Source organism: Apteryx mantelli, chromosome 13, assembly GCF_036417845.1.
Source record: "Apteryx mantelli isolate bAptMan1 chromosome 13, bAptMan1.hap1, whole genome shotgun sequence".
Classification (NCBI taxonomy): Eukaryota; Metazoa; Chordata; class Aves; order Apterygiformes; family Apterygidae; genus Apteryx; species Apteryx mantelli.
The window spans coordinates 26,699,250-26,724,346 of record NC_089990.1 but is presented as its reverse complement, the minus strand read 5'-3'; the positions used below and the strand labels follow the sequence as shown (position 1 = coordinate 26,724,346).

Sequence of the window (25,097 nt, the reverse complement as noted above, 5' to 3'; positions counted from 1 at the left end):
ACACCTGGGGCCACAACTGGACCCTGCTGGCCTTGATGGTTCTTCCCTTGAGATCTGCCTCTGTACTCTCACTTCCAGCTGCCTTCACTTGGTTTGGCCATTTCCTTTCAAGAGGACCATCCTTCGGACTGCAGGAGCTGGTTACCCTGGGTTAGGAAGACCCTCTGTCCCTGAGGACTCACTCCTCACACAGGACTTACTCCCAGCTCCCACACCCTTGAGAGGACAGAGCAATGGGATGGGCAATGCCCTGGCATCAGCAGGTCAGTGCAGGGCTGCCAAGCACCTCACCACCAGTTCCAACCCCCTGCCTTCCTCTCTCCGGCCACTTTCCTTGGGGAAGGGGCACCTTGATCCCTGCTGTGGGGCTGTTCTCCTGCTGTGGGGCCACCCCACACCTCCACCAGCTCCTGGAGGGTGCTGCTGGCCCCTGGGTCACCCCTGCCTATCTCCCTCCCTCCCTGCGGTGGTGGGGGTCCCTTTGCCCCTTCACCAGCACTGGGGAGACAGAGACTGTGGCCCCACATGACAACCCCTGCCATGGGGTTTGACCTCCCCCACCATCGCTCCCAGGCCCCCATCCTCTCCTGGATCCCCTCACCAGGATCCCTCCTCCCTGGAGGATTGCCCCCCAAATCTCTCCAAGGTCCCTTCTGGGCTAGGGGGTCCCCTTCACCCCACAATAAAGTCAGGCCCAGTTGTTCTCAAAGAGTTTTAGTTGGAGGGGAGCAGCAAAGATCCAGCTTATGGGAGGTGGCCCCTGGAGGCAACATGTGATGGGTTTTAGGGTACACATGGGCCACAGTGGTCCCCTGTGGTGGCCCTCAGGTAAAGTGCTGGTGGCACAACAATTTTGGATGCACCTGGATCCCAGATAATGCTCAGCTGCTTCCCAGCTTTCCAGGTGGAGCAGGATTCCCAGGGAATCCCACTCTGGAGGCTTGCAGAGCCTAACTCAAACCTGTCCTAAACCCAACCACAGCAGAGTGCGAACCCTCTCAGCTCCCAGTGCGTGTCTGTGTGAGAAGGCTCACAGACCGACCCTAGACCTCACCCCAACCCCTCACCTCAGTGTAACCCTCTTTTAACCTTAGTCCTAACTATAGACCTCGTTTTTCTGTCTGAAGCACCTCTTCAGCATCACAGCCTTAACCTGAGTGTGTTTCTGTGCATCCAGAACAGCGAAGTAGCTTAACTGTAATGGGAAAAGTGTCCCTAGTCTGGGAAGTTGAATAACATCAAAGAACTTTCCCTGGCTCCCAAAGTCACCTGACTACAGAAGATTATAGACCAGGCAAGCCCTAGCCATACCCAAGCCCTAAACCCTAAGCAAAACCCTAAACCTAATCTTGAACCTTAGTCATAAGCCAAAACTTAAACCAACTCTTAATGGAAACCTATTCTGAGGGTATGAGTGATCCCAAAACATTTCCCTATGGTTACAAATTTCATCTGAGCATGCTGAGGACATGTTTGTGACAGGGAAGGCCCAGACACTTACTCTGTCCCACTCTGTCCCTAGCCCTTACTGTCACCCCATTCTCAGTGCCAACTCCAGCCATAGCCCTAGCCTAAAACTAACCCTAACCCTAACTTGCACATAACTGGCAGTGACTTCCAATGCCTCAGAAGCCCAAACAAACCAAGCCAGACATTTCTCAGCCAAAGACCACAAAAAAACACCAGTATCTGTAAAATATCTTAGAGGTTTTACTTACTGAATATTAACTCAAGGAAAAATGTTCATAATCTGCAGAATATAGTGTTCCCACTTACTACACCATGTCCCCATTTTGGGGACATTACAGTGTTTTCTGTCTATAAAATGAGCAGTTGAAACTTGGCTTCAAATAAAAAAAAGCTGTGATTCTTTGTGAGCATGGAGAGCCATGGTCTCTCTGTAGTAATAGTGCTTTGCTTGGTCTGCACAGGCATTTCTTTAGCTCCAAAAGGGATTCCTCTCTGCATACGCCTGTGATATGACAACACACAGTAAATGGGGCCCCAAAGTGCAGACTGTATAATGCTGCACTGCATTTTCTATCCTCACCACCCTGCTTACAGTCTCCATCCACTGCTCCTGCCTCAGTCCTGTCCCTGTAAGCTTCAGGCATGCAGGCAGACCTCCACCAGAGCCCAGGTGTACCCATCCCAGCAAACTCCTGGATGTGCAATAGGTGGGGGCTGTTTTGGACTCTGTGTCCCATCTGCTAAGCATGACATGGAGCTTATGTGCAGCCCTCCACTTCAGAGATCTCCACTGCTGCTCCTCAGTCTGCTCCAGTTTGCTGCCCTGTTGCATTGGGCTGGCGGTCATTTGGAGGGCAAGAGGCTGTGCTCCCCAGACAGGGATGCCACAAAGCCACCTGGCAGTCTGCCACCCTGTGTATTGCTAACCCTGAGATGTGAGCTCATGCACAAATGTATTTTTCTTACACAATTCCCTATATCAGCTGAGTGCCCTCTTCAGGTGGCCTGGATGTGTGAGCTTTCAATTGCACAGGGTAGGAGAAAGTCAAGTGGCCCAGCTCTGGGAATAGAAGTCTCAAACACCTATGAAGCAAACAGTAGACCATAGAGGCTCTGCTGTGCTGAAGGCACTGCACTGAACCATTTCAGACTTGCAGACAAGCTACAGCACACATCAGTGACTTTTTGGCCTGCTTGCAAGGCATACTCACTTACGCATACCACTGCCTACAAAGTCATGCAAGCACAGCCACGGTTCTCACCGCACAAGCATGCAATTCTTCATTGTCATCTAGCAACAAACCCACACTCTGGAAACCAAGCCTGCTGTTGCAAACCTGCAAACACATCTCCCACTGTGGGGCTGCCTACATCAGAACAATTTGACATGTTTACTGTTAGCAAAGACGTTCCCACAAAGATTCATACTCCCTGCCCTTCTCCGCTCCTCCGAAGTGGGGTAGAGGACTTATTTTTGTGGCAGAAAGCTTTCCCAGTTCTGTCCATGGAAAGTAGCACTGGGAGCTGTCCCGGGCTTGCTACATGCCAACATCCAGGTTTAGGAATGAGACACTGCTGTACAAATCTGATGAGACCTGGTTTCTTTCCAGGGTGCAAGACTGACTGGGCAGCAGGGATGGTGGACTCTCCTCTGTCAAAGGCTCACTCTCTGTGCTCCTGAGAAAGGAAAGAAAACACAGATGCTATTTGCAAACTGCTTCTATTGCTAGCCCCCCCCCTTCCAAATGTGCTGTAGCAGTGACCCCAAATATTTGCTATCTCTCTGGACAGTTTCAAAAGGAACGTGAAGTAAGATTGTCTGTAGTTTGACATTATCTTAACTTCTCTCACAGATTAACACTAAGCAGTTAATTTCATTGGGCTGGAGTTGAAGGGTGTTCTTTCTATTATGATTTCTTGTACTGACTTTTCCCTGTACTGAGTTTGTGGTGATGTCAAACAGGTAATTTGCGTGTGAACACACAAAAGTCCTCAAAAGTAGTTCCATATACCCAGCAAATTGATGGATCACAGACAACCTCACAGACAGTTTTGTTTACATTATTACATAATGGTACTTCATCAAAATGTATCTTATGATGACATAGAATATCTAATCCCACTCCAGCCTTTTGTCAGTCTTGGCAAAAATACTCCTGTCTGCCTCCTGACACTGAGACATTAAAACTACTGTATTATGACTTTCCCTTTTTGTGATTATGGTACTTTGGTATTCTTCACCAAAAGATGGCTCTAACCTTCCTTTCCTTCTCATTTTTGGGGGTGTGAAAGAGCTGTACATTGATGTGTGCACCATCACTGCTTTGGGAAATTCTCTGCATGAAGCCAAGGAGCATCTCAGAAAACCACCTCCATGAACATGTGCTCCATCTCTAAGTGTCACAATAAGAAAACAGGAAAGCAGAATACTGAAATGAAGTTAGTGTCTAGTATTACTTCAGTTGAATCACAGAAGGCTGAAGATTTGAGGGTTCAGATGCCCTCAGTGAATGATCATGAAAATTGTAGTCTGCCATGACCCACAGCAAGATGCAAAGTGATCTTAGATGGGGGGAAGCTCTGGGCACACTGCATCTTTGGGGCTGGCAAGTCCACTTCAAAGGGAACCAGCAGAGCCCTAAGATGGCTCTGCTCCTGCCTGAGCTGTCATGGTTCTCCAGGCTGAGACATGCAACCTGCTCCTGGCTGGAGCACCAAGCTCAGGAAAGCACAATGTCAAAAGGATGGAAGGGACTTTCCTCTTCAAGCACTGTCCTGCCACAGGGAGCAGTAGCAAAGATATCACTCATGTGGTCCGTGGTCCCAGAAACCATTTCCCACATGACAGTCTACACTATAACGTTGTGAAAGAGTCAGCCTGAAGGCTGGTGAGCATGCCCTACTTCAGGTCACAGGGATCAAAACACCTCCTTTGACATGTGCTGTGATGCAGGTAGCTCCCCACACCAAACTATGGGATGCTAGACTCTCTTACCCCACCTTCTTGACCTGCAGGGAAAGGCATGAGCTCAAATTCTGGGCCTCTATAGGACTATCCTGTCTTGAGGCCAAAAAGCATATGTACAGGACATAGCTGGCAGTCACACACACACACACGCCTATTCGGATGCACAAAGGAAGGGCAAAAAGTACAAAAGAATGCAAACAACACCAAGGGTGAAGAGAATTTGGAGGCTGGTAATGGAGCTGAAAGTAGAGCAGGCATTGGTGTGACTCTTGAGAAGTTGGGGCAGTGGAGAGGACTGGGAGGGTAGCAGGAGAAGAGCTGTTTAGATACACACACAAAAAGAGGTGTGCAATGGAGGAATTCTTGCGTAAGGCAGATTTTTGTGGAAGGAGAGAGTATGACACAGGCTGGGGAGAAAGAGACAGAATAGGGAGCTCCAAGGGTGAGAGAGGATCTGGGATATTTCAGCTGGTGGAAGGCTCTAGCACAGAAAACGAAGGATTTTAGATGGGGAGTTCATGACCAAAAGTGATAAAAGGAACAGGAAAGATTGGTGGTAAGAGGAGCACATGAAAGACCAGGAGGATTTGTCTGTAGCTTGCCAGCAGCATAATGAGTGTCGCTGTATGAAGGCCTTGCCCCTGCGCAGCAAGGCACCCTCCAGCAGCACTGCACAGTGTGTCTTGAGGAGGACTTACAGCATGGTATTGAACTTCCTGCGCAAGAGGTAATCAATGACATCGGGGTCTGTCTGAAATAGCCTCCTTAAGATGTCATGTTGCATTTCTGGAGAGACCTAGGAGAGATACACAGATACACATGGCACCTTCTCCTCTGTGAGGGAAAACAAGCAAAGATAACCAAGGAAATAAGCCACAGGGCCAAAAGGACACCATATCAATACTTGCTCACAAACACTCAATATTGGTGTCATGCTCCCCACATCTCCCAGGGAGTCTGTATGGGATTCCATCCCATGCTCTTCCCACACTAACCCCCAGTTCTTTGTCTCCCCGTAGACATGAAAGAATTGTTACAAGGCTTTTCAGGGGCCTGAGATGTCACATTCCCATAGATCTACAGGAAATGGCCATTTCTGATATTTCTCTGGAATTTCCCGGGTCCTCTCCCAAAACCAGGGCCAGAAGCGCTCAGTGTATATTCTGCTTATCCAGAATGTTTCTTCTGGGGTTTGGAAACAACTACACAGTCTCAATTAGGTTGTTCCCAAGGAGAACAGCCTTTGCAGAAACACTACAGTGCAGCACCCAACTGCATCACATCCTTTGGGGACTGCTTCAGAGTGCCTGAGCCACGCAAAGCACCCCATGGGACCTCTTTGGCTGCAGGCCTCAGTGCACACCCTGCACGGCCACTTGTGCTTGTCTGCTGCCCCCACCTCATAATCTACACCAAGTGACCCATCCAGTGCTCATGTACAGCACTGCACTGTTCCTGTCCTTCTCCATCAGCATCACCAGAAAGGTGAGGAGAAGCACTGAGCCTAGAGCAGGGGTCCCAGTCTATCATGCCTCCCCAGTACCTGCTCTGGACAAGGGCAGAGCAGAAAGTGCTATGGTGAAGGCTTAAAGTCCACCTGAACAACTGTCCTGAACTTCCCTTGGCAAAGACCAAAAGTTACGGGCTGTCCAGCATCTGCTCCATGACTGCTCCTGGAACCTTTTCCTCAGAGGGACATGCCTATGTGAGCTCAAAAGACCCTCACTCACCAGCCCTGGAGCACAACATGGGCTTGCAGGAGACAGTGGGAAAGTGGGTGGATTAGGAGAGAAGGGCGGTTGTCACCTGCTCCAAACCAGGCACTTGGTGGACAGTAAGGTCTGGCTGTTTGGGCCCCATCAAAGCTACAACAGAGCCACAGTGCTGGAGTCCTGTCCCCATCCCTTGCCCTGTCATTGCTAGCTCCACTTCCTGAACAGTTGGTCTCCTGGGTAAAAGTTTTGTGTGCCACCAGTGATGTAAAATCACTCTGTTCAGCAATGGCAAGGCCCCATCTAGGCACTGGGTCCAGTTTGGGGTTCCCAGTACAAGATACGCTGCCATTGCTGAACAGAGTGATTTTACTGCCATTGCCAAGCTGGTTGGGGGCTGGAACACAGGAGCTATGAGGAGAGGCCAAAGACACCGGGTCTGTTCTGGCCAGAGAAGAGAAGACACAGGGGGATCTTACTGCTGCCTGCTACTGCCTAATGGCAGAGGGTGGAGAGAGGATGGAGCCAGATGTTTCCCAGAGGTGTCCAGGGACAGGATGAGAGGCAGTGGCAAAAGCTGCAGCAGGGGAAATTCTGATAAGGAAAAAATTCTTCCCCCAAGGGTGGTGCAGTCCTGAGACAGGACCCAATCAGGTCAGGGATCTCCTTGACTAGACGTGGCACTGATCTAGCTTCAGAGTGAGCCTTGGTCTGGTTGGACTAGAGGCCCCAGCGATCTCTTCCCATCTGAACCTTTGTGCCTTCAGGAAAGCCATGTTGATGCATCCTGAAGTCCCTGGACTGAGACTGCTGGGCTAGGCCAGGCTGAGCACTCTCTGCCTGACACTGGTGGTCCAAACTCTCCATTTGAAGAGCAGGTCTGAAGTAATCCCATCTTCCACTATCCCCCCCACTGTCTCTCCCCACTGTTACTTCCTCCCCCTTATCAATCTAAGGCTGGGCTGCCTGCTCCCCACACCATCATGTTTCAGCTCCCTTCCTCTTCTGGGATCTCCCATTTTTCCCCCTCCACCCCCCCTCACAGGGACACTGGGGGAGAAATAGGATGGAGGTCAACTGCTCCTGCAGATGTTGCTGGCTAGCTGTTTCCTGTCCCAAACTAGCTCGATCAGATGTCACAAGGATGGAAAGTGTGAGAGAAGGAGAGAGGACATGTTCATGGCGTAACCCAGCATTTATGGGGCCAGTAACAAGCCATCCCAAATTAATATTTACACCTGACAAGAGGAATGGATCACATCTTTGCAAGCTAGCTCCAGTTGCCTGCTACTAAGTGGGGCTATGAATACATCCTCATTCGTGCTGCCTTTAGAAAAGACTTCAGAGGGCAAGAAGAGGCTAGAAAGGCCTGCTCTGAGAAAACCTCACCTACCATGAACAAGGCCTCGTAGTGCTCAATCAACCTCTGAAGCACCAATATGACAGCAGTGCTGTCTTCAATGTTCATGGCACCAGAGTCCTTCTCTCCAGGCTTCTCTTTCTGCAGGATGTTGGGGCCAAAGATTGTGGCCAAGTTTGAGACTGTCATTTTATTCCCAGGAATCTAGCAAGCAAGCACAGACAGAAATTACAGATTACAGATGTGGTGGCATGAAACATCCCTGGATACCCCATCCCACCCCTGGACAGGGACATGATCTACCAGGTAAGGAAGGGATGTTGATCGGGGTGCAGCCTGGTTACAGGGCCAGCATGAAAGGTTTGTGGTGCTGGAGCACACTCACTCCCTTTCCTTGCATCAGGGCCTCCATTCCCATCTAACTCACTTTCATAACCCCTATCAGAAGGTAACAACCAGCATTTCTACATCATCTTATAATATGGGACAAAGCCTTTGTATCATGCAGAGACTTAGAGCTCTAATTGTCCAGAGAAACCAAAATCAAGCTCAGTATATGATAATGAATTCTTTACGAAAGCTGGAGGTGGAAAAACAAAATTAGGCCCAAAAAAAGGCCCTTTTGTGCTGCCTGAGTAGCCTTCAGCTGAGGCTAATCCGGGCTCTTTGTTCTCTAATTTCAATTTTGCAAATACAACCCAGCACCACAAGCAGATGCTGTATTTTCAGTCTTCTCTGCTGTTCTTTCATCTTGAGTTTGGGGGCATTTGCCTTGTTGGTTTGTTAGGGAAGCAGAGCCGCATCTCACACAATGAAATTGCTGGAAGCAGCCCCAGCCTATGCCAGTACTTCTGAAGGACAAAATTTCCTCTGTGTGCTGAAAGGCCTCACTGTCCTGGAAAATGCACTCTATACATGACTCCGTGGGCTATGATATCCCCAGAACTTCAGCAAAGTGATAGACTTTTCCCAGAGCTCAAAATGTACCAGTGAGTAGCTTCAGGTGTGTGGAATACGGCAACCCAGATTTTTGTTTATAATTCATCTGCTTAAAACAGTCACGGAAAATGCACAAAAAACTCTTTGGCATTTGGCTGGCTGAGCAGTACCCACAGGAACAGACACTGTGAGTCTGAGGTACCAAAGGATTAACCTGGGCTTGTGAGAAGCTCTCCTTCCCACAGATGCAGGCAGGATAAGCATGGGAATCCAGCTCAATAACCTTTAGGAATTCCTGACACTTGTACGTTGTTTCAGCTGAGAAAAAAAGAGAGTGCTAAAAAACTTCCTGAAAATTTGAAACAAAGGGTTTCTGAGGGTTTTTTTCTCAATGAAACATTGTAGCTTCTCTAGTCAGTGTGATACTTCCTTCCAGTGCCTTTCATTTAAGTGGGGAAAGAAATGGTAAAATGTTCAAAGCCAAGGCAGGATATTCCTTTTCAGATCAAAGGACATATTTCCCTGAACTGGTTTCTCATTCCATTGAGATTTGCCCTGGAACATTTTTTTTCTCCTGTTTGGTTTTGACCAAGAAAGTGAAACAACTCCTTCTTTATGTAGTTGACCCTTTTGGGCCAGCCTTACCTCTTGGCCGTCAGCGCCCTGGGAGCTCTCAGCATGCTGGGCCACCTCGTTGAGGAACTGTAGAAGCCGGTGCAGTGTGTCACTGTGGCAGGGGGGCAGCAGGAAGAGCAGCAACTGGAGCGTGGCAAACTGCACTGGGCCCTCCATGGCTAGGCAGAAAGCAGCCTGTTACTTAACGCAGTTCCTGTCCTGCCTGGTACATATTTCCAGCTGGACAGCCTTAGACACATCTTGCCCATAGTTTAAATTCACAAGATCTGGAGGGAGCCAGACTGTGTCCTACCCTTTAGCTAAAAGCATGTGATTCTGGCCAGTATGTCATCCTGTACATCTAGGACACCCCAGAAAGGGCTGCAATGTGGTTGCGTTTAATACTGTACAGCCCCGTAGCCAAAGACTGTCCTAGACTGGAGGGACTATAATGTGGTTATTAAACAAAGAGAGCACAGACTGCAAAAACCGCACATGGCAATGCTGTCAGATCAATCAAGGCAGTTGCTCTTCCAGTGACTTGGTATAACATCTCTTCCTCATATTTACATTTCATGCTTCATTTTCCTACCTGTTCTCCACATATGCTGTTTACTCATAGCTCAACTCAGGCATATACACCTGCTTTTGTTTAAGACATATGAGAACAATTTGTTTTCTTATTTCCTTTTTTTTCTTTTCCTTTTCCTGTGTGGAAACTTTTGCTTTCTATGGGTTTTCTGGAAATAAATACCACTGGCTTTTATTTTTTAATAAACTTTGCACACAACAGAGCATGAGGCAACACTGCCTTCCTCTTTACAGGCCTGATGTGTTTCACAGACCTTATTTGACACTCATTCATAACAGGGGTTCATCACATGTTGTGAGAGAACTCACAAACCACAGTATTTTTGAGAAACAGTGATCTACCGCAGCCTAGGACATATCTTGCTTAAGGTGGAGGTGAACTAGCTTCAAATACAACATCTGTGCATTCCACTTTCAGCTCTTTCATTGACTCTTATCTGCTCCTGGTGCACTGACCAAGGAGCTTGGAACTAGGCTATTCACACAATTCATAGCTAAGACTCTAGGGCTGTTTCAGGCAGAGCTCTGAGTCCATCCTCAACCTCTCTGGCATTGCCTGTTTCTGTAACTCAGGCAACAGACACTGAGGCCATCAGAAGCAACTGCCTTCATCGTGGTTAAGAGGAGAGGCTAAGCAGGGCAAGCATGCATGCATAGCTGCTTCCTGGGATCCAGGCCCAGAGTTGCTGGACTGCGAACCTCAGAGGGGTCATCCCAGCCCAGTCGTTTTCTGATCTCTTACTCATTTCAAATGCACCTACATCTTGTACTGTGGGGTTGGGTAAATAAGACTTCTGCGTTCATCTGATCCAGCCCTCTGTGATTCTGTAAATCTTGATCACATCCTCCTCAGCCTTCTTCTCTCCAGACTGTAGAGTCCCAGCCTCTCTTGTAAGGCAGCTTCTCCACCCCTCAGTCATTTCAGTTGCTTTCCTTCTCTACCTCTCCCTAGAGAAAGGGCATCCAAAGCTGTGCAAAATTCTCCAGGTGTGGGTGCTCCAAGATTTGATGTAGCAGCTAAATGACTAAAAACACTCTGTTTTGTTCTCAATATCCTCTCAGATGATGTCCAACCTTTTACTGCTTTTTTTGACTGCACACTGAGCTGATGATTTCAGAGCACTGCCAGTGATGGCTACACAACCTTCCTGGGCTGTCACCGCCTGTTCCAAGCTCAGCACTGCATAGGCCCAGTTCAGTTTTTCCCTAGATGTATTGCCTTGCCTTTACCTACACTGAGGCTCACCTGCTCCCTATTTCTTGCTCACCCATTTGGTGAGATCTTTCTGGGGCTCCTCAGGATTAGTGCAATATCTCATAAAACTCAGCAAAGCTCTGTATCATCCACAGACTTGGAGTTCACGCTGCAAGCTCCCTGGTCAGAGGTGGAGATGCTGAAAAAAGCTGGCCCCAACACCAACCTCTGTGGGACCCCACTGCTCATTCTTCTCCATCCTAAATAGTGGCCACTGAACCCTGTTGTGTCCTCTGCTTTAACCAGCTCTCTGACCACAAAAGGACCTTCCCTCCCATCCTGTGTCAACTTAGGTTTTTTTTAATAACCTGTCACAGGACACTTGTCAAAGGCTTTTTGAAAATACATTGACCACTGGATCCCTTTTATCCCCAAGTTACTGGTGCCCTCCAGCAGGGCAGGATGGTGGGATTTCCCTTTGCAGAAGCCATGCTGACTCTTTTCCAGCAGACTATGTTTATCCCTGTGCTCCACAATCTCATTCTTCACTGCAGACTCTCCCATCTTGTCAGGGATGGGCATGACTGGTCCATAGCTTCCCAGATATGCTCTACAGCCTTTCTGTAGATGGGTCTTACAAAACCCTGAAGGAGCTGGCAGCTCAAATTATTGCAGATTTGCAAAATAACTGATCAGCAAGCTCACATCAAATATAATATATGAGTACATATATAACTCTGCAAATTCTACATCTAGGACTTTAAATAAAAGACTATAAAGTAGAGACAGCACAGCCACCTCCAGCTAGGATGCTGTACTGGCCTGCTTTTTATTTGGGAGTCTATTTGCTGTTTTTTTCCTTTGATCCAGGTCTCCCCTGTCACCTGCTGAGATACAGACCATTACTGCTTGTTGTTCAAAGTACAGCACTGCACAAATAGAAAAGATGGGCACTGCAGCCAGTCTTCCATCTTCATCACTATCCAGGCTTTTCTGATCTCTCTGAGAAGATCCCGTGCTGAGACATGCCCCAGTCTCAGGATACATTTACCCTGAAGGAACTCAGTGCTACATGCCCAAGACAACTAGCAGACATGACTGTAGCCTGATGCCTTTGCTCTGGGGGTGATTTCAACAAGGACAGGTTCGATTGTACACCTGCTTTGCAGTGTAGATGTGCTGTATGCTTAGGTACTTGGGCTGGAGAACAGAAAATTGCCTCATACATTCTTGCAAGCCCCTGTACGCATCTGTTCCCTACACCACGTGCCCTGTCTTGCTCCCTGACATTGCACAGCACCTGAAGCAAGCCCATTGGTATTCAGCTGCTCAGTTTTTATGTGGAAGCAGGGATTCAAGGATTTGAGGAATCAAATCTGAGGAGATAAGGATGGAAAAAGGGAAGCAAAGAGATGATGAAGGGAACCAGGAAAGACTGAGGATGGGGGCTGTGGAGTGTGCCTAAAAACTCAGTCACCTGAAACGAGGAGGGTAGGCAGACCTGAGCAGAGCATTTGCAAGGACTCCCTTACAGATAGTGCAAACATGCAAAGGAATGCCAGCACAGCTGGGCTGAACTCCTGTGTAGCGCAGACTGAATTGTGCTGGGGCCTGGGACTGAGCCAGGCAATTGCACAAGAACTAAATTTCCTCACAGATCTTTTTTCCTTACAAAACCGAGACTGGTGGGCGGACTATGCAGAGTGGAAGCAACACATCCTGGGTACTTACATGCTGTGCTGAGAAAGGCTTCATAGAGTTGTCTGGGAATCAATGAATCCGGCATGTCACGAAGAAACTCTTTGAGCAGAGCGGCCACATCATGAACGCTTTGGCGCTCATCCAAGAAAACATCCAATCCTTGGTCAAACTCTTCCCTCAGCTTGAAAATGGAGAAAATGAGAAGAATAAAAGCAACAATCAGTTATTTCTCTTTATATGAGCCATGATCAGTACCTGAGCTGGCTGGCCACTGGCTACCTCCCTGGCTGGCTGCACCGCCCTGATGCAGGGATGTCCAGAGAAGGCAAACCTGCCAGAACCTGATAGCCTGCTGCTGCCGCAAGGAGGACCAGGGGACCAGGAGCTCCTGGATGGTGAATGGAGCCCACAGGAAACTCTGAAATGCCCACCAGGGACCACAAGCTTATCTGCTAAAGGCAGCTTGGAGACATAAAGCAGAATGAAGCCTTCTCTCTATGGCTGGGGGAAGGCTCCAGTGGCTGGCAGCTGGACCACTGTGTCTCCCTGTACTTTCTGAGCAACATTTTACAGACTGTCAGTGCTCCAGGATGTGCCTGTGATATTTTAGACCTCTGCATGCCAATGTCTGCTTTATTCATTTCCCTGTCATACAAGAGTCAGTCCTCTGAATGCAGTACCGCTACAGAAGCTGCAGTAAGTGTCTCACTTTACCTGCTGAACTCTTTTCTTGGAGCTCCCAACGCGGAAGATGCCCACTGTCTGGAGACCTGGGAAACAGACAGATTAATGCTCTGCATGCACACAACTCCCCACAGCCCTGACTGGTCCTCAGAACACCCCAAGCAGGTTAGCATCATGGAAACAGTTCTGTTATACTGCATGTGGGACCATCTGTCCTTCTCCGCTTCCATAAAGAGAAGATAAAAATAAAAGTTTTGGAACCATGAGATTTACCTGGGATTAATAATCTGTGGGTCAGGGACAAGAACTCACCTTTACCGTCACTTTGAGCTATGCACTGAATTCACAGGGGAGTTAAGGCCAGAACACACCAGGAGTAGGACACTGATACGCATGGGTGACATTTCCCTCTCTGTCCAGAGGCTGCATCTAGCTCAGAGAACTCTCCCTGAGGGGCAGGAGATGGCAGTGCAATCTGCCCCAAAAATCAGCTGCTTCCTCTGGTCTCTAGAAACTGTGAGGCCAAATTGCCCCAGCTGAGCACTTACTGTGTATCTATTCTGGGACTGGCCATCTGGCTAGAAAGAAATGCTTCTTTACCGTGCATTTCAATGTGTTGGCAACATCTGTCCACAATCCTTGGGACCTGCCAAGTGATAGGGTTGAGGCTCAGCATCTTTTTCTTGCCCCGGCTTCTCCGCAGATCCAGCTCATGGGGATGTGACAACTGCAGTGCCTCCAGCAGCTTGGAAGTGTTGTCACTCAGATCGGTGATGGAGTCCACGGACATTGCCCCCTGAGATAGAGCACAAAGGCAATTTGCAGGGTGGCAGGAACTACCCCACGAGATCACAATACGCCGTCATTGCTGTGACCTCAGAGGTCTGTGGGAAAGGCAAGCATCACTTCTGAATGAACAAACAGGTCTACAAAGAGCCTACCTTGGGCTGCAAGAGAACCACAGAGAGACCTTTCATCTCCCAAGCATCCATTTATACACACTGCTCCTAGTGTGACATGTTTCTAAACACAGCCTTCCTAATGGGGCACAGTCAATGTTACAAGCTGACACAGGGAAAGAGGAAACATCCCCACATCTTTCATCTTTGACTGTGCAGTATGCTGGATTTAGTTACCTGTATTGGAGCTGCTCTACACCAAGAGTTACAGGCACTTAGCAAGAAGCAGGCCTGGGGCTCTGCTCCAAAGAGATGAGGCAAACCAAACCTGAGCTATTACTCACTTCACCTCACAGAAAACAAGATTAATACCAAGAAGAAGGTGGCCAAGGCCAACCAGCTGCACTGTCTTCCTTATCCTTTGATGCAAGGGGAGTCACTAGTGAAAGCACAGCAGTTCAGAGACATGGTTGATGTTCCCACAGTAGTGAGGGGTCTCACCCTGCTGTGAGGCCAGGGAGCCAACATGACCCACCATCAGCGGCCACAACTTCTGATGAGAATTCAGCCAAAGAGGTGGCTGTTCCATGGACACGGAACATCACATCTGTTCACAGTGCTGCTTGCCAAGCCTTGATGCAATGGATGAGCAGAAAAATCCACACTACTGATGATGAATCTATACCCATCTCCCACAGCTTTTGGCACCGTGGCCAGGTCTTTTCAGTAACCTTGGCTTTCCTCAGCTCTCAGACTTGATAAGAGCTGGGCCAGCAGACAGTGGTGCACCCTTCATCATCCATCTTTTGGGTGGAAGTGGTCCCTTGAGCATGTGAACCCTGTCCATTCCATTTCCTTGAGAGCAGACAGGGACCAACCCAGCACACAGCATGAATAATTCACATTCATAGAGACAAGACCCTGGGAAAACACGTTAATTGCTGAAGTCAGGGCCTTCCCCAACTTGCAGTGCCATCATAGCATGAAATTGCCACACAGTTTAGTTCATTTTTGCAATCATACCCTTCGCTGGTTCCAGGAGCTGTTATCAAGAAAAGTGGGGGAAAGTGGCTCCTCAGAGAACACCTTGCAGGGTACCAGCCCACAGCTTCTGCCCAGTGGAGACTTCTTCTGTATCTGAGCCCGAAATCTTATCACTGTCGCTTCTACTTCCAAGCAGAGCCGGCGACTGCTCTTCACTTCTTCCTGCAGTTGCTTGTATGCGCGATCATTGTCGATGACTTGGAAGAGTGGGATCCCAAAAGTCTGAGGAGAGCCATCTAGGGAGAAACACAGGACAAATGGAAAAGTATTGCTAGCAGCAAAAACAAGAGGGAGTAGCACTAGCATAGGCCAGCTGCCAAGAACATGTGCATGCCTGGCTGAAATAACCTGCATCAGCTGTGTCTGTTCAAGGGTGACAGTCTTGATACTCACGGCATTTTTCCCAAATAACCTTTCCCCCCCGCCGCACCTGCTTGTAGATTCAAGGAGACCCCTGTCTTACTTCCAACCTCCACTTCCACCCTAGGCCAAGGGGCTTTGCAACTGAAACATGAGTCATGTGAAAAAGGAATTCCTTTTGTAAAATATCAGCCTGCTGCTTAATAATGTCCTTGAGTGGACTTATATTCATATGAAGAAAAAACAGTGACTGTTAATTCCCACTAGACCATGCTCTACACTTCTGTTTTCCCCAGGTTTGTGGCTGACATTGTTCAAGGGACAATAAAATCAGAACCCAAAAGCAGTGAGATTTGGGGGTGGAATACACAGGTAGAAATAAATATTTATACCTATGTTTGTGTACATCCATATAAATGCATCAGTGCATTCCTACACACACATGCATCCTTTCCATACACTCTCACATGTTTGTATACATACCATTACAATGCACACACGCTACTCTGGAGAAAAGCAAAACAACATGGGACAATGTATCTTATTGAATTTAGGCAGGCTGCACCTCGCAGTTCAGCTCCATCAAAAATCGCCAATTCTGCCATCAAGGGCCCAAAGTCTAGGTGAAAGGGAAGCTGCTCACCTTTCTTCTCCTTGGAAAAGCTCTCCAGTTTCTGGCGGATAGATTTACTACCTTTAGGGCCAACTACAGGGAGAAAAGAAAGCAAAAGTTATGCGACATGTCTGCTTTAGAACGGCCCCCTCTTAACACATTTGACCTGCACCCTCAGCACAGCCACAGGCATCTCACTTGGGCAAAGGGATGCTGAGTGCCTGGAGGGAGGTCCCTAGCCGTTGTCCAGAGGGGAAGCCTGGGGCCATGCAGGCTGGCGTGTCGGACACCAGCTACCCAGGGGAAACAGCCCCAGAGAGGGGCCACCTCCCTCCTGAGGAGCAGAGGGGACCTCTCTGCACCCCAGCATCCAGACGGCAGGATCTCATGGTGCCAGACTATAGCCTTGGGTTAAAGACACCCCTGAAGTGTGAGATTCATACCATCTGGCCCAGACCACAGCCCTATAAAACTCTCACCATCAGGGCTAGCAGCAACAATACGCACTTGCAAAGTGCCTATTTTGCTGTCACTCCAGTGCCTCCCAACCATGTGCCCAGGAACACTTTCATTGCCATGGGGCACATCCCTGAGGATTATTGATGTGCACAACAGCAGGGAGAGAGGGGCTGCTTGATGCAAGCATGGCTGAGACCCATCACTATTTCCCCGCTGTAAGCTTGCTCCCCACGTGCAGGTGCCCAGCAGTGAGTTAACCCCAAACAAGTACCACAGCATCTCCTGTGAGTCCTCCCCCAATACCACAGCTCTCCAACATCCCCACATCCTTCTACCTCTTCTGCAATGATGCCAGGTCCCCTTGGCCCCACATGTGACATGACAGACAAGGGCAACACACTCCCCCCATTCCCTACATCCCACCCTCTACATCTCCCCACTGCACCCACAGCAATCTCTTCAGCCCCCCAGCCATGCCTTACTATCACCTTCCTAGATACAAGCCTGAAGGAGTAATCCAGCAATGCACAACAACTACAACTTAGGGTGAATGATCAAGGAACCACCAGACAGCCAACAAATTAACTGGCATTACTCAGCAGAATCAAAATGAACCACAGCTGATCTTTTGGGTGGCACCCCAGCTTCCTACACCCAGCTGAAGGAAACTCCTGATGCTAGAATAGCTACCAAACATAGTCTGCGTATGGGACATGCTCTGGAAGATGGTGGTGGGCAGGACAAAAAATTTGGCTGAGAACAGCAGCCATCAAATGGGTTCTCACACACAAAAGGCCAGTGGAAAAATCTTAGCTGTCCAAAGGTTGTAGCTTAAAACTGTTCTGGTCACCTTTATATTCTGTCTTCGTGTTATGCATGACCCTATATTAATGGTGATGTCCTAGTGATTACTTAATGACTTGGAAAGATAACTCAGTTCAGTCTCAGAGATCTGGTCTCACTACTGGAAAAAAATGCAGCCCTGGAAAAATTTTTGTGAATGATTTACAGAGCATAGACAAGTAAAGTTAGACAAAATACATACCATTCAGAAATCCCATACTGGTCCTAGAGAGTCACACCCCATTTCTAAGTATTCCCCAATTTGTACATCCAAGGACTGCAGTCAGCATTTTTTGCCACAGTAATGAACTGAAAACTCATTCATTATACACTCTAAATCCTTTCTAGGGTGCATCATCCATTCTGGCTTGTTCCTTATTCTAAGGAATTCTCTTCTTAGACACAGTTTATATAAATGTTTGGGTTATTTAGTAAGATTTGGAAGAGAACTATTAAAGTTGGTATGAACAGTATGTGCATAAAAGAATAGCATAGGTTAATTATTACACAGCATCATATGTGTTGTTTCATTCAAATGACCAGACAGCAAGAAGACAGAGTACAACCTGGAGCCACAAAATACCCAGATAAGGAAACAAAAGGCCAGCAAAACTCAACAATTTCACCACAGACCCAGCAGGGGTGATACAAGGCACTGAGGCAGAACATCACAATAACTTTCTACTCCTAAAGGGTATAAAAGGCCTGTCCAAAAAAGGGGTTGCCATCGCCAGTCAAGAGGAAAGAGAAAGAGAAAGCCAGCTGAAAGTCTAGAAAATTGTATCCTGAGTGCAGGGCACATGCACCTGGCCAGATGCAGTGTAGATTCTCTGTCTGAAGGAGAAGATTGTGTTTCAGGATACTTCATTTCTTAAGAGTTTGACAGAAACAAACCGGGAGGCAACAAATATTACAGAAACCATCATGAGCCCCTTCTCCAGAAAACCTGAGCTGGTATCTCCAAGACGGAGTAATGCATATGACCCACTACAAACCCAGGAGATGAAGTCATCCACTTTTTCCTGAGATATATTACCACAAGCTTAATGCTGTACATCCTCCAAAGATTTCATCTTTCTGATTGAACCACAGACTTGTTCCTGCAGGACTGGCCAAAATGAGATGTAGTGCTCATTCTGTGTTTCCTCTGTAGCTGAAAAGGGCCATCCTGAAGAGGCTATTTGCTGTTAAGGTCTCAGATGCTGCTGAAGTTTGTTGGGACAGAATGATGCAAGGACCACGGGAAGGAGAAGAGCAGCCACAAGCTGAACCAGCTGAAGGCTGCCCCGAAGGATGGTTCACAAGGGGCTGCACACCTTGTGTTCCTGATAGTCTAGGCCCTCCCTGGAGAAGTGAGGGTTAAAAGAGGTGCTGAACACTTTTTCCTTTAGGGAAATAATAACAACTGCTCAATAAGCGTTTATTAAAGAAGGCAGGAATTTCGCATTGGCAGCTGTTGGGGAACAAGTACAGGTCAGTGCATGGACCAGAGACCACAGAGCCCAAATTCAGGCATTTCCTAATTTTGTAAGCTTCTCTTTAAAACACTGAGATGGGAATGCAATGTTTCCGGTGCAATATTTTAATACCTAATCCTCAGCTGGAATCTTACACTGACCCCAGCCAACTGCAAAAAAGTAATAGCAAGTAGAGATCTAAGGGACACAAAGATGGACCAAAGGATAGAGGAATTCACCAGACAGCAATTGCTTCCTTCAGAGATCAGGTGAAGGTAGTGCCTAAATACACACAAGGATGAAGACCAGGATTCTTCAGTACCCTGTGCTTATCCTGCAGGAAGAGAGGAGCCCAATGAACAAAATGCAGCACATGTAAAAGGAAGGAAGGGAACTTTTTTGCACTGCACTGCACTGTTCCCTAGAGAAGTTACTGCTGCAGGGTATCACTGAAACCAGGATCAAAACAGCTCAAAAAAAAAAAAAAGGTATGTGGCCAGAGCCCCCCAGGGACTGTGATATGGCCTGTGGTGGATGGTGCTGCAGCCCTAGGTCAATCGGGTGTTCTGGGAATGGGGGGGAGGGGCGGGCAGCGTTCTCTCATTTTCTCTTCTTGAAGCTATTTCATTGCACAAAATCTTTGAAATATTAATTAAAACAGGAAAAAACTCGGCTCTCACTCCTACTAAGTAGGTGCAGTTACCCTCTGGTACCTATTCACTGTCCAGTGTGAGGTTGAGGTTGGGCATTAGGAAAAGCACCTTCCCCAGGAGAGTGGCACGGTGCTGGGACAGGTCCCTGGAGAGGCTGGGAGGCTCTATCCTTGGGGGGTCTCAGCCCCAGCCACCCTGGACGGGTGCTGGCAACAGCCCTGCTGTGAGCATGCAGTGGGGCTGGTGACCCCCTGAGGTCCCTTTGCCCCCACATTGCTGAGAACATGCGACTGTACAACTAGTGAGCTATAGGCATCTTCTGCCCTGCCATGATACCAAAATATGGCCCAGGGAGGAGGCATTTGAAGCTGGTCTCCTGTCAACTCTTGAGTAACAAGTACAATTTGGAAGGAGTCAGTTGGTCCCTCGCTAGCTGTACTTGCTTGGTTAGATGTGTAGACATCTGAGCATATATCCCAGCCATCACAGGGGATGGAGGTAGCTATGGGAAACCAGAAAATGGCTGTATTCCTATATAGGTCAAGACAGAGGATCACAGTCCCTGTGGAGCTTCTATATTTATCTGACCATTAATTTCAGCAGCACATCTTCTAGCCTTACATAAGCCCTATCTCAGCATCAGGACTTTGTGCTGAACATTAATCCACAAAGCAAAGTGTCCCATCCCAACAGCATTAATATGGCCCCACTGGAAGACCTTGCCAAGTCTTGTTGCATCTGTTTTGGATTAGGAGACTCAAAAGCAGACAACAGGCAAGGTCACATTCTCACACTCCTATGGATGCACAAAGCCTCCTTCAGAAGGCTGATGAGACCTTGGAGGCTCGGACCAAAGCAGGGAAGAAAAAATAAAATGAACCAAAAGTCATAAGTAGGTGTCACAAATATCATCCCATAAATATCATCCCATGTTATGAAGTGTGGGTGGGGGTGAGTTGTAATAATGGCTCAGATGCCAGCCCTCCCTCAGCAGGACTGTTTTCTCCCATCTTCTACCTTTAGCCAGGCTGAGATCTCCAACAAGCAGCTTTTCCTGCAGTTGGTAGAGGGCAAGCTCTTGCAGACTGGCTCTTTCCAACTCTGAAAGGCTGTGCAGGGGCACGGGTTGCATTTTGGTGCTGTTTCCTGGCAGAAGAGCTGAGATGCAGTTCCTCTGAAAAGCAAATATGTAAAAATAAAAAAAGAGTCAGAAGCACATCACTGACACATTTATTCTGGGAGAAAAGCTGTTGATAATGCCATGCAGCATCTTCCCAGTGTGCAGAGGACACTTGCTCCCTCTTTTAGCTCTCTAAAGAGGCTGCTGATCTCCAGGTGTCCCTAGCCACATCATCTCACCTTGAGCTTCCAAGTGAAGGGCTTGGAGGCATTGGAGAGGGTGCAGGGGATCTTGGCCCTGGCTCCCAAGACCCCATGGGCTCCTCAAGGCACTTCATTGCTTGCCAGTTCTGGCCACATCTTCTTCCACGTGAAGCCCAAGACCAGCAGGTCTTGGACTAGCTCATGTACATAAAATGGGGCACGTCCTGATTAGCACATCCTGAAATACAGTTCCTGGCTAGTGTCAGCCCCTGAACCATGCTTCATGTGAGCAAAGTCAGGATGGAGGCAAGTTCAACTATCTGCTTACCAAACCCAGATGGATAATGTGGTTCCAAAGCTCAATGAAAACTCATGTGAGAGAAACACAAGTAAGCAGCACTTAGCCCTACTTGGTCTAACATTGTGTCTAACATGCTTCTCTTTCTCTCTTTCACCCATCTGAGAGATGCTCAGCAAATATACACAGCCGGGGCTGTCCCTCTATCCCAGCACATCCTCACACTGCACCTGCAGACTGAACCCTGAGCTGCATAGGTTTGTGGCGACATCAGGATTGGCCCTAGGTTTCTTCAAATTCAGACCTTCTTCACTCCCCTCCTGGAGCAGTGACATTTAATGAAAAGTTTTTGGCCACTGTGGCAACCTGAGCATTTCCCAGCTCACTTCACCCTTGCCCTCCAACGTGCCCCACCAAGTGAGGGTGCCTGAATCTTGTGGGGACCTTCTCATACTTGAACATTACATTAACAAAAATGGGCACCAGCAATTCATTTTCATACAAAATCAGCTGAATGCTACTCCTTACCTCCTGACTGCAGCTCAACACAAGCATAACCAGCTGCTCGGGCAGTAGGGGTTGGGATGAGCTACCAGGCTCAGACCAGTCTTTGTAGGATGCTCTGCGGGCACATACCACTCCTCTCATTCACCCAAGTCTTCAGCTCCTGTCATGCACTAGATCCTGAGGTACAAGGAGTAACTGAGAACTGGCAAATTCCCAAGAGCAGCTGCAGAATGGCTCTGACTCAGGCTTGTTTATGGTGGTTATTTAACCCAGGAGCATATGGGCAGCATGCACACCACCACTCCCTCTTGCCTCTTACAATATGTTGCCTAAGTCAGGGAGAGACTAAATGGACATTTTCCACTCTGCAGAAATGTAGGTTTAGCAGTTTGCCCTTAGGGTGAATAAAAGGACTAGATCATGGGGGGTTTTTTTAGTCATATAAAACTTCTAAAACCTGAAAATCAGGACACATTCCATTAAATATGACTTAAGGCCTTATTTTATTTAAGCTGTTCTTCTCTACTGTTTTTCCCTGTTTTAAATTTTTATTTTTTAATTCAACACTTAACACTGAGCTTCATTTCTTCTAAATCATTCACTTACAGTATTGACCCATGCCTCCAAAACCTCATCATTACAGCCCTTACTCTCATTACAGAAAGAACTACAGCTAATAGCAAATAGCCCTGGGCAGGTTTCGCTTGAACACTCCACTGCCCTATCTCCAGCAAGAAAGAGTTTCATCAGCCTCGAGGCAGTAGTCGCCACCGAGCTTTCCTCTCTTGCATCTTTTCTTCTCCCTGTTGTTTCCAGCGTCCTGAAAAGGCCAAAGACAGATTCACACCAACTCCCCCAATCCTCTCCCGCACTAACCTCGGTGCCTGCTCTGAGACGGTCACAGCGGCTGCCTGGGAGTGCTGCTCCTCCTGCTGCAAGAGCTCAGGAGCCTGCCAGCAACCCCGACTCTGCTAGTGTGCCCAGCAATGCCTCCTCTGGCACCAGCAAACCGGAGGCACAGTACAAAGAGCAAAAAGCAGTAGTAAATGGAAGAAAGAAACCAGGTTATCAGCATGTACACAGAAAAGACATGTGGTCTGAGTACAGGATACAGAAGGAGACTTCCCAAGGAGGGCTTCAAAGCAATAGCAAAGAAATAAATAACTGGAAATATCCTAGATCCAGTGCTAAGGGTGAAAATGCCCAGGAATGCTGGTCCGGGCAGCGCAACAGAAGATAGTCTGTGCAAGTTCTTGTATTAGTCTCAGCACGGTATGAACTGAGCACCTCTGTCCCCTCTGCCTGGGGGAGGAATTTTGTCTGTGGCAGTGTTTGATTTGGCCACATTTTCAATTTTTAAGGAGATTTAGAAAGTTATGTAAATTCAAAAAAAAAAAAAAAAGAAGAAGTTATGAGGCTCCACAAAAGGGCAACCATAAAGGGAATTAAGCCAAAGCCAAAGATATTCTTGAACTATTTCAAGTTTGTTGCAAAAACTAGTGCCTCTGCATGGATGTGATGACAAAAATGAGATGCAACATAGCCAAGTTTTTTGGTTGCAGCTCAACACCTTTGTATGCTTAAAACTTGCCACTGGGGTATGCAGATGCCTGTGACTGTCTACTACAACTGGACTCATGGCTAAATAACCCAGGAAGAGCTGTGGTATGCTATTAACATTGCAGCTAATCTTCCAAGCCACTGGATTTAGCACTGACTCCTGTGTGAAGTTTGCAGCTCAGGGGCCAGAGAGTCATAATACCTGATTTTGCAATATTTAACTTCTAGGTCAAGCACAGCCCAAGGGGGCCTACCTGAAAAGGGGCGTCTTCATTATTAAATTATTAAACAACAGCAAAATCTGTTGTTTAGTCATGCAGATTTCTTTGACCCCCTTAGCTTAATCCAAGGCGATGCCTCCCCAGCGAGGCCCGGCAGAGGCCCGCAGTCTTGAACTCCATACAGCTTTTTGTAACATTTGACTGCTGAAAAAAAAACAGGGACAGGCAGAATTTGTGCCTAAGCAGGGGGCTCACGTGGGTCTTCCCAGCAGCCCGTGAACTGATCCGCTACCAGCAGATGCAGCAGATGGGACAGAAAAGCCCTCAAGCCAGGTGGCCCAAAGGAAATTACCTTTCTGCTGTGAGGCTCACAGCTCCGGACAGAACCGCCAGAGGCCACATTTACAGCCACTGCCCGAGCTACAGGGTTGGTCTGAGCACAGAGTCACTGAGGATGCAGCTGCCTTAGGGAAAGCAGGAGGAAACCTGATTAGAGAAGGGAGAAGAACAGAGAGAAAGCAGGAAGGAGAAGTGAGGACACACAGCTGTTTATCTGGCCCTACTGTAAGCCCTGCAAGAACAGCCCTACAAAATGACACCATCGCCAGCTTGCCATTTCATAGAGGGCATTAACACGGCAATTGCTCTCTGCACTAACTTTCCACGCTTATTTTTAGGACTAGGACTTTTTTAAGTTAAGTAAGTCTCATGGGAAAAGCTTGACTCAGCTGCCCCTTCTATTCCCAAAGAGCTACATTTGCTCCCCCATTTTCAGCAGCAAAGTTGCCCTCTTTTCAGATGGAGCAAAGGAATTGTATTTACCTTCCTTGCTTTCTCCACGCAGTGTGATCGGTGACAGCCTGGGCCCCTTTCTCTTCCTTCAAGATGATGATTTTGAAAGCAGCATCTCGGCCATGTCCTGCCCCGTATAGAGGGTGAGGGGAGCCTTCCCTGCCTGCTAGGAGGATAAGGAGCAAAGAAGTGGTGGAGAGGAGAAGGCTGCAGCTGAATGCAGCCGCGGGGACGAGAGGGGTGATGAGAAAATGAATTTCCTGCCAAGAGAAATGAGAGCCAGAAACACAGTGTGGAGATAGAGGGCAGGGTTAAATGGAAAGGAACAGCACTTCCCACGCCCGACAATGTTTGTTCCCTAGCAGAAAGGCTTGTTGCTCAATCGCCACTACCCCTATACTTTCCCTACCCCTAGTTACCAATAATTAAGTCATCTGCCAAAGCACTAGACACTCCGGCAGGGGAAACCTGAAAGGGAAATTTGTTGCTCGGGTGCTAGTCGATGAAGGGATTTCACCATGACTCTCCATGCAGACCTCTGAACTGCTCCATCTCAGCATCTTTGAAATGCCCAAGTCTCCAGCATGGTTCAGGCTGGGCAGGCTGGGCCAGGCACACAGCCCAGGGCTGTCCTCTGCATCCACAGTGGGTCCAAGAGGCTGCATGTGCCTCAACAAAACCCTCGCCTTGAAGAGCTCACAGGCCTGGCAGGGTAGATGTACAGTTAGCGTGGTGTACAATGTGTCTTATGTGGTGGATTACAGGCCCTGGAGGGCCTTACAAACAAACAGCAACCCACAAGACGTGCAACGTTCACACCAAGAATTGGTGCC

General features: G+C 48.0%; 1 protein-coding gene across 2 annotated transcripts; it reads right to left on the bottom strand.

The window, feature by feature from the left end:
• Positions 1–683: 683 nt before the first annotated feature.
• ARHGAP36 (Rho GTPase activating protein 36) lies at positions 684–24,445 on the bottom strand. Of its 2 annotated transcripts, XM_013942234.2 has the most exons (11): positions 24,295–24,445; positions 20,581–20,737; positions 16,182–16,244; positions 15,158–15,414; positions 13,836–14,031; positions 13,266–13,321; positions 12,582–12,732; positions 9,095–9,243; positions 7,544–7,714; positions 5,137–5,234; positions 684–3,147 (listed from the first exon to the last, which is right to left on the bottom strand). In XM_013942234.2, the coding sequence occupies exons 2-11, from the start codon at positions 20,693–20,695 to the stop codon at positions 3,009–3,011; spliced, it is 1,395 nt and encodes a 464-aa protein (XP_013797688.1). In that variant the 5' UTR covers positions 20,696–20,737; positions 24,295–24,445; the 3' UTR covers positions 684–3,008. The 2 variants fall into 2 exon arrangements, with proteins under 2 accessions (XP_013797688.1, XP_067160606.1); XM_067304505.1 differs by lacking the exon at positions 16,182–16,244.
• Between the last annotated feature and the right edge of the window lie 652 nt (positions 24,446–25,097).

Excerpts from the sequence above, each read along its gene's own strand:
- ARHGAP36 (XM_013942234.2), bottom strand. The coding sequence starts at position 20,695 with ATGCAACCCGTGCCCCTGCACAGCCTTTCAGAGTTGGAAAGAGCCAGT. Across the intron at positions 14,032-15,157 it reads GCTCCTGGAACCAGCGAAGG|GGGGCAATGTCCGTGGACTC; the intron begins GTATGATTGCAA and ends GCTCTATCTCAG. Across the intron at positions 12,733-13,265 it reads CCAAGAAAAGAGTTCAGCAG|CTGAGGGAAGAGTTTGACCA; the intron begins GTAAAGTGAGAC and ends TCCATTTTCAAG.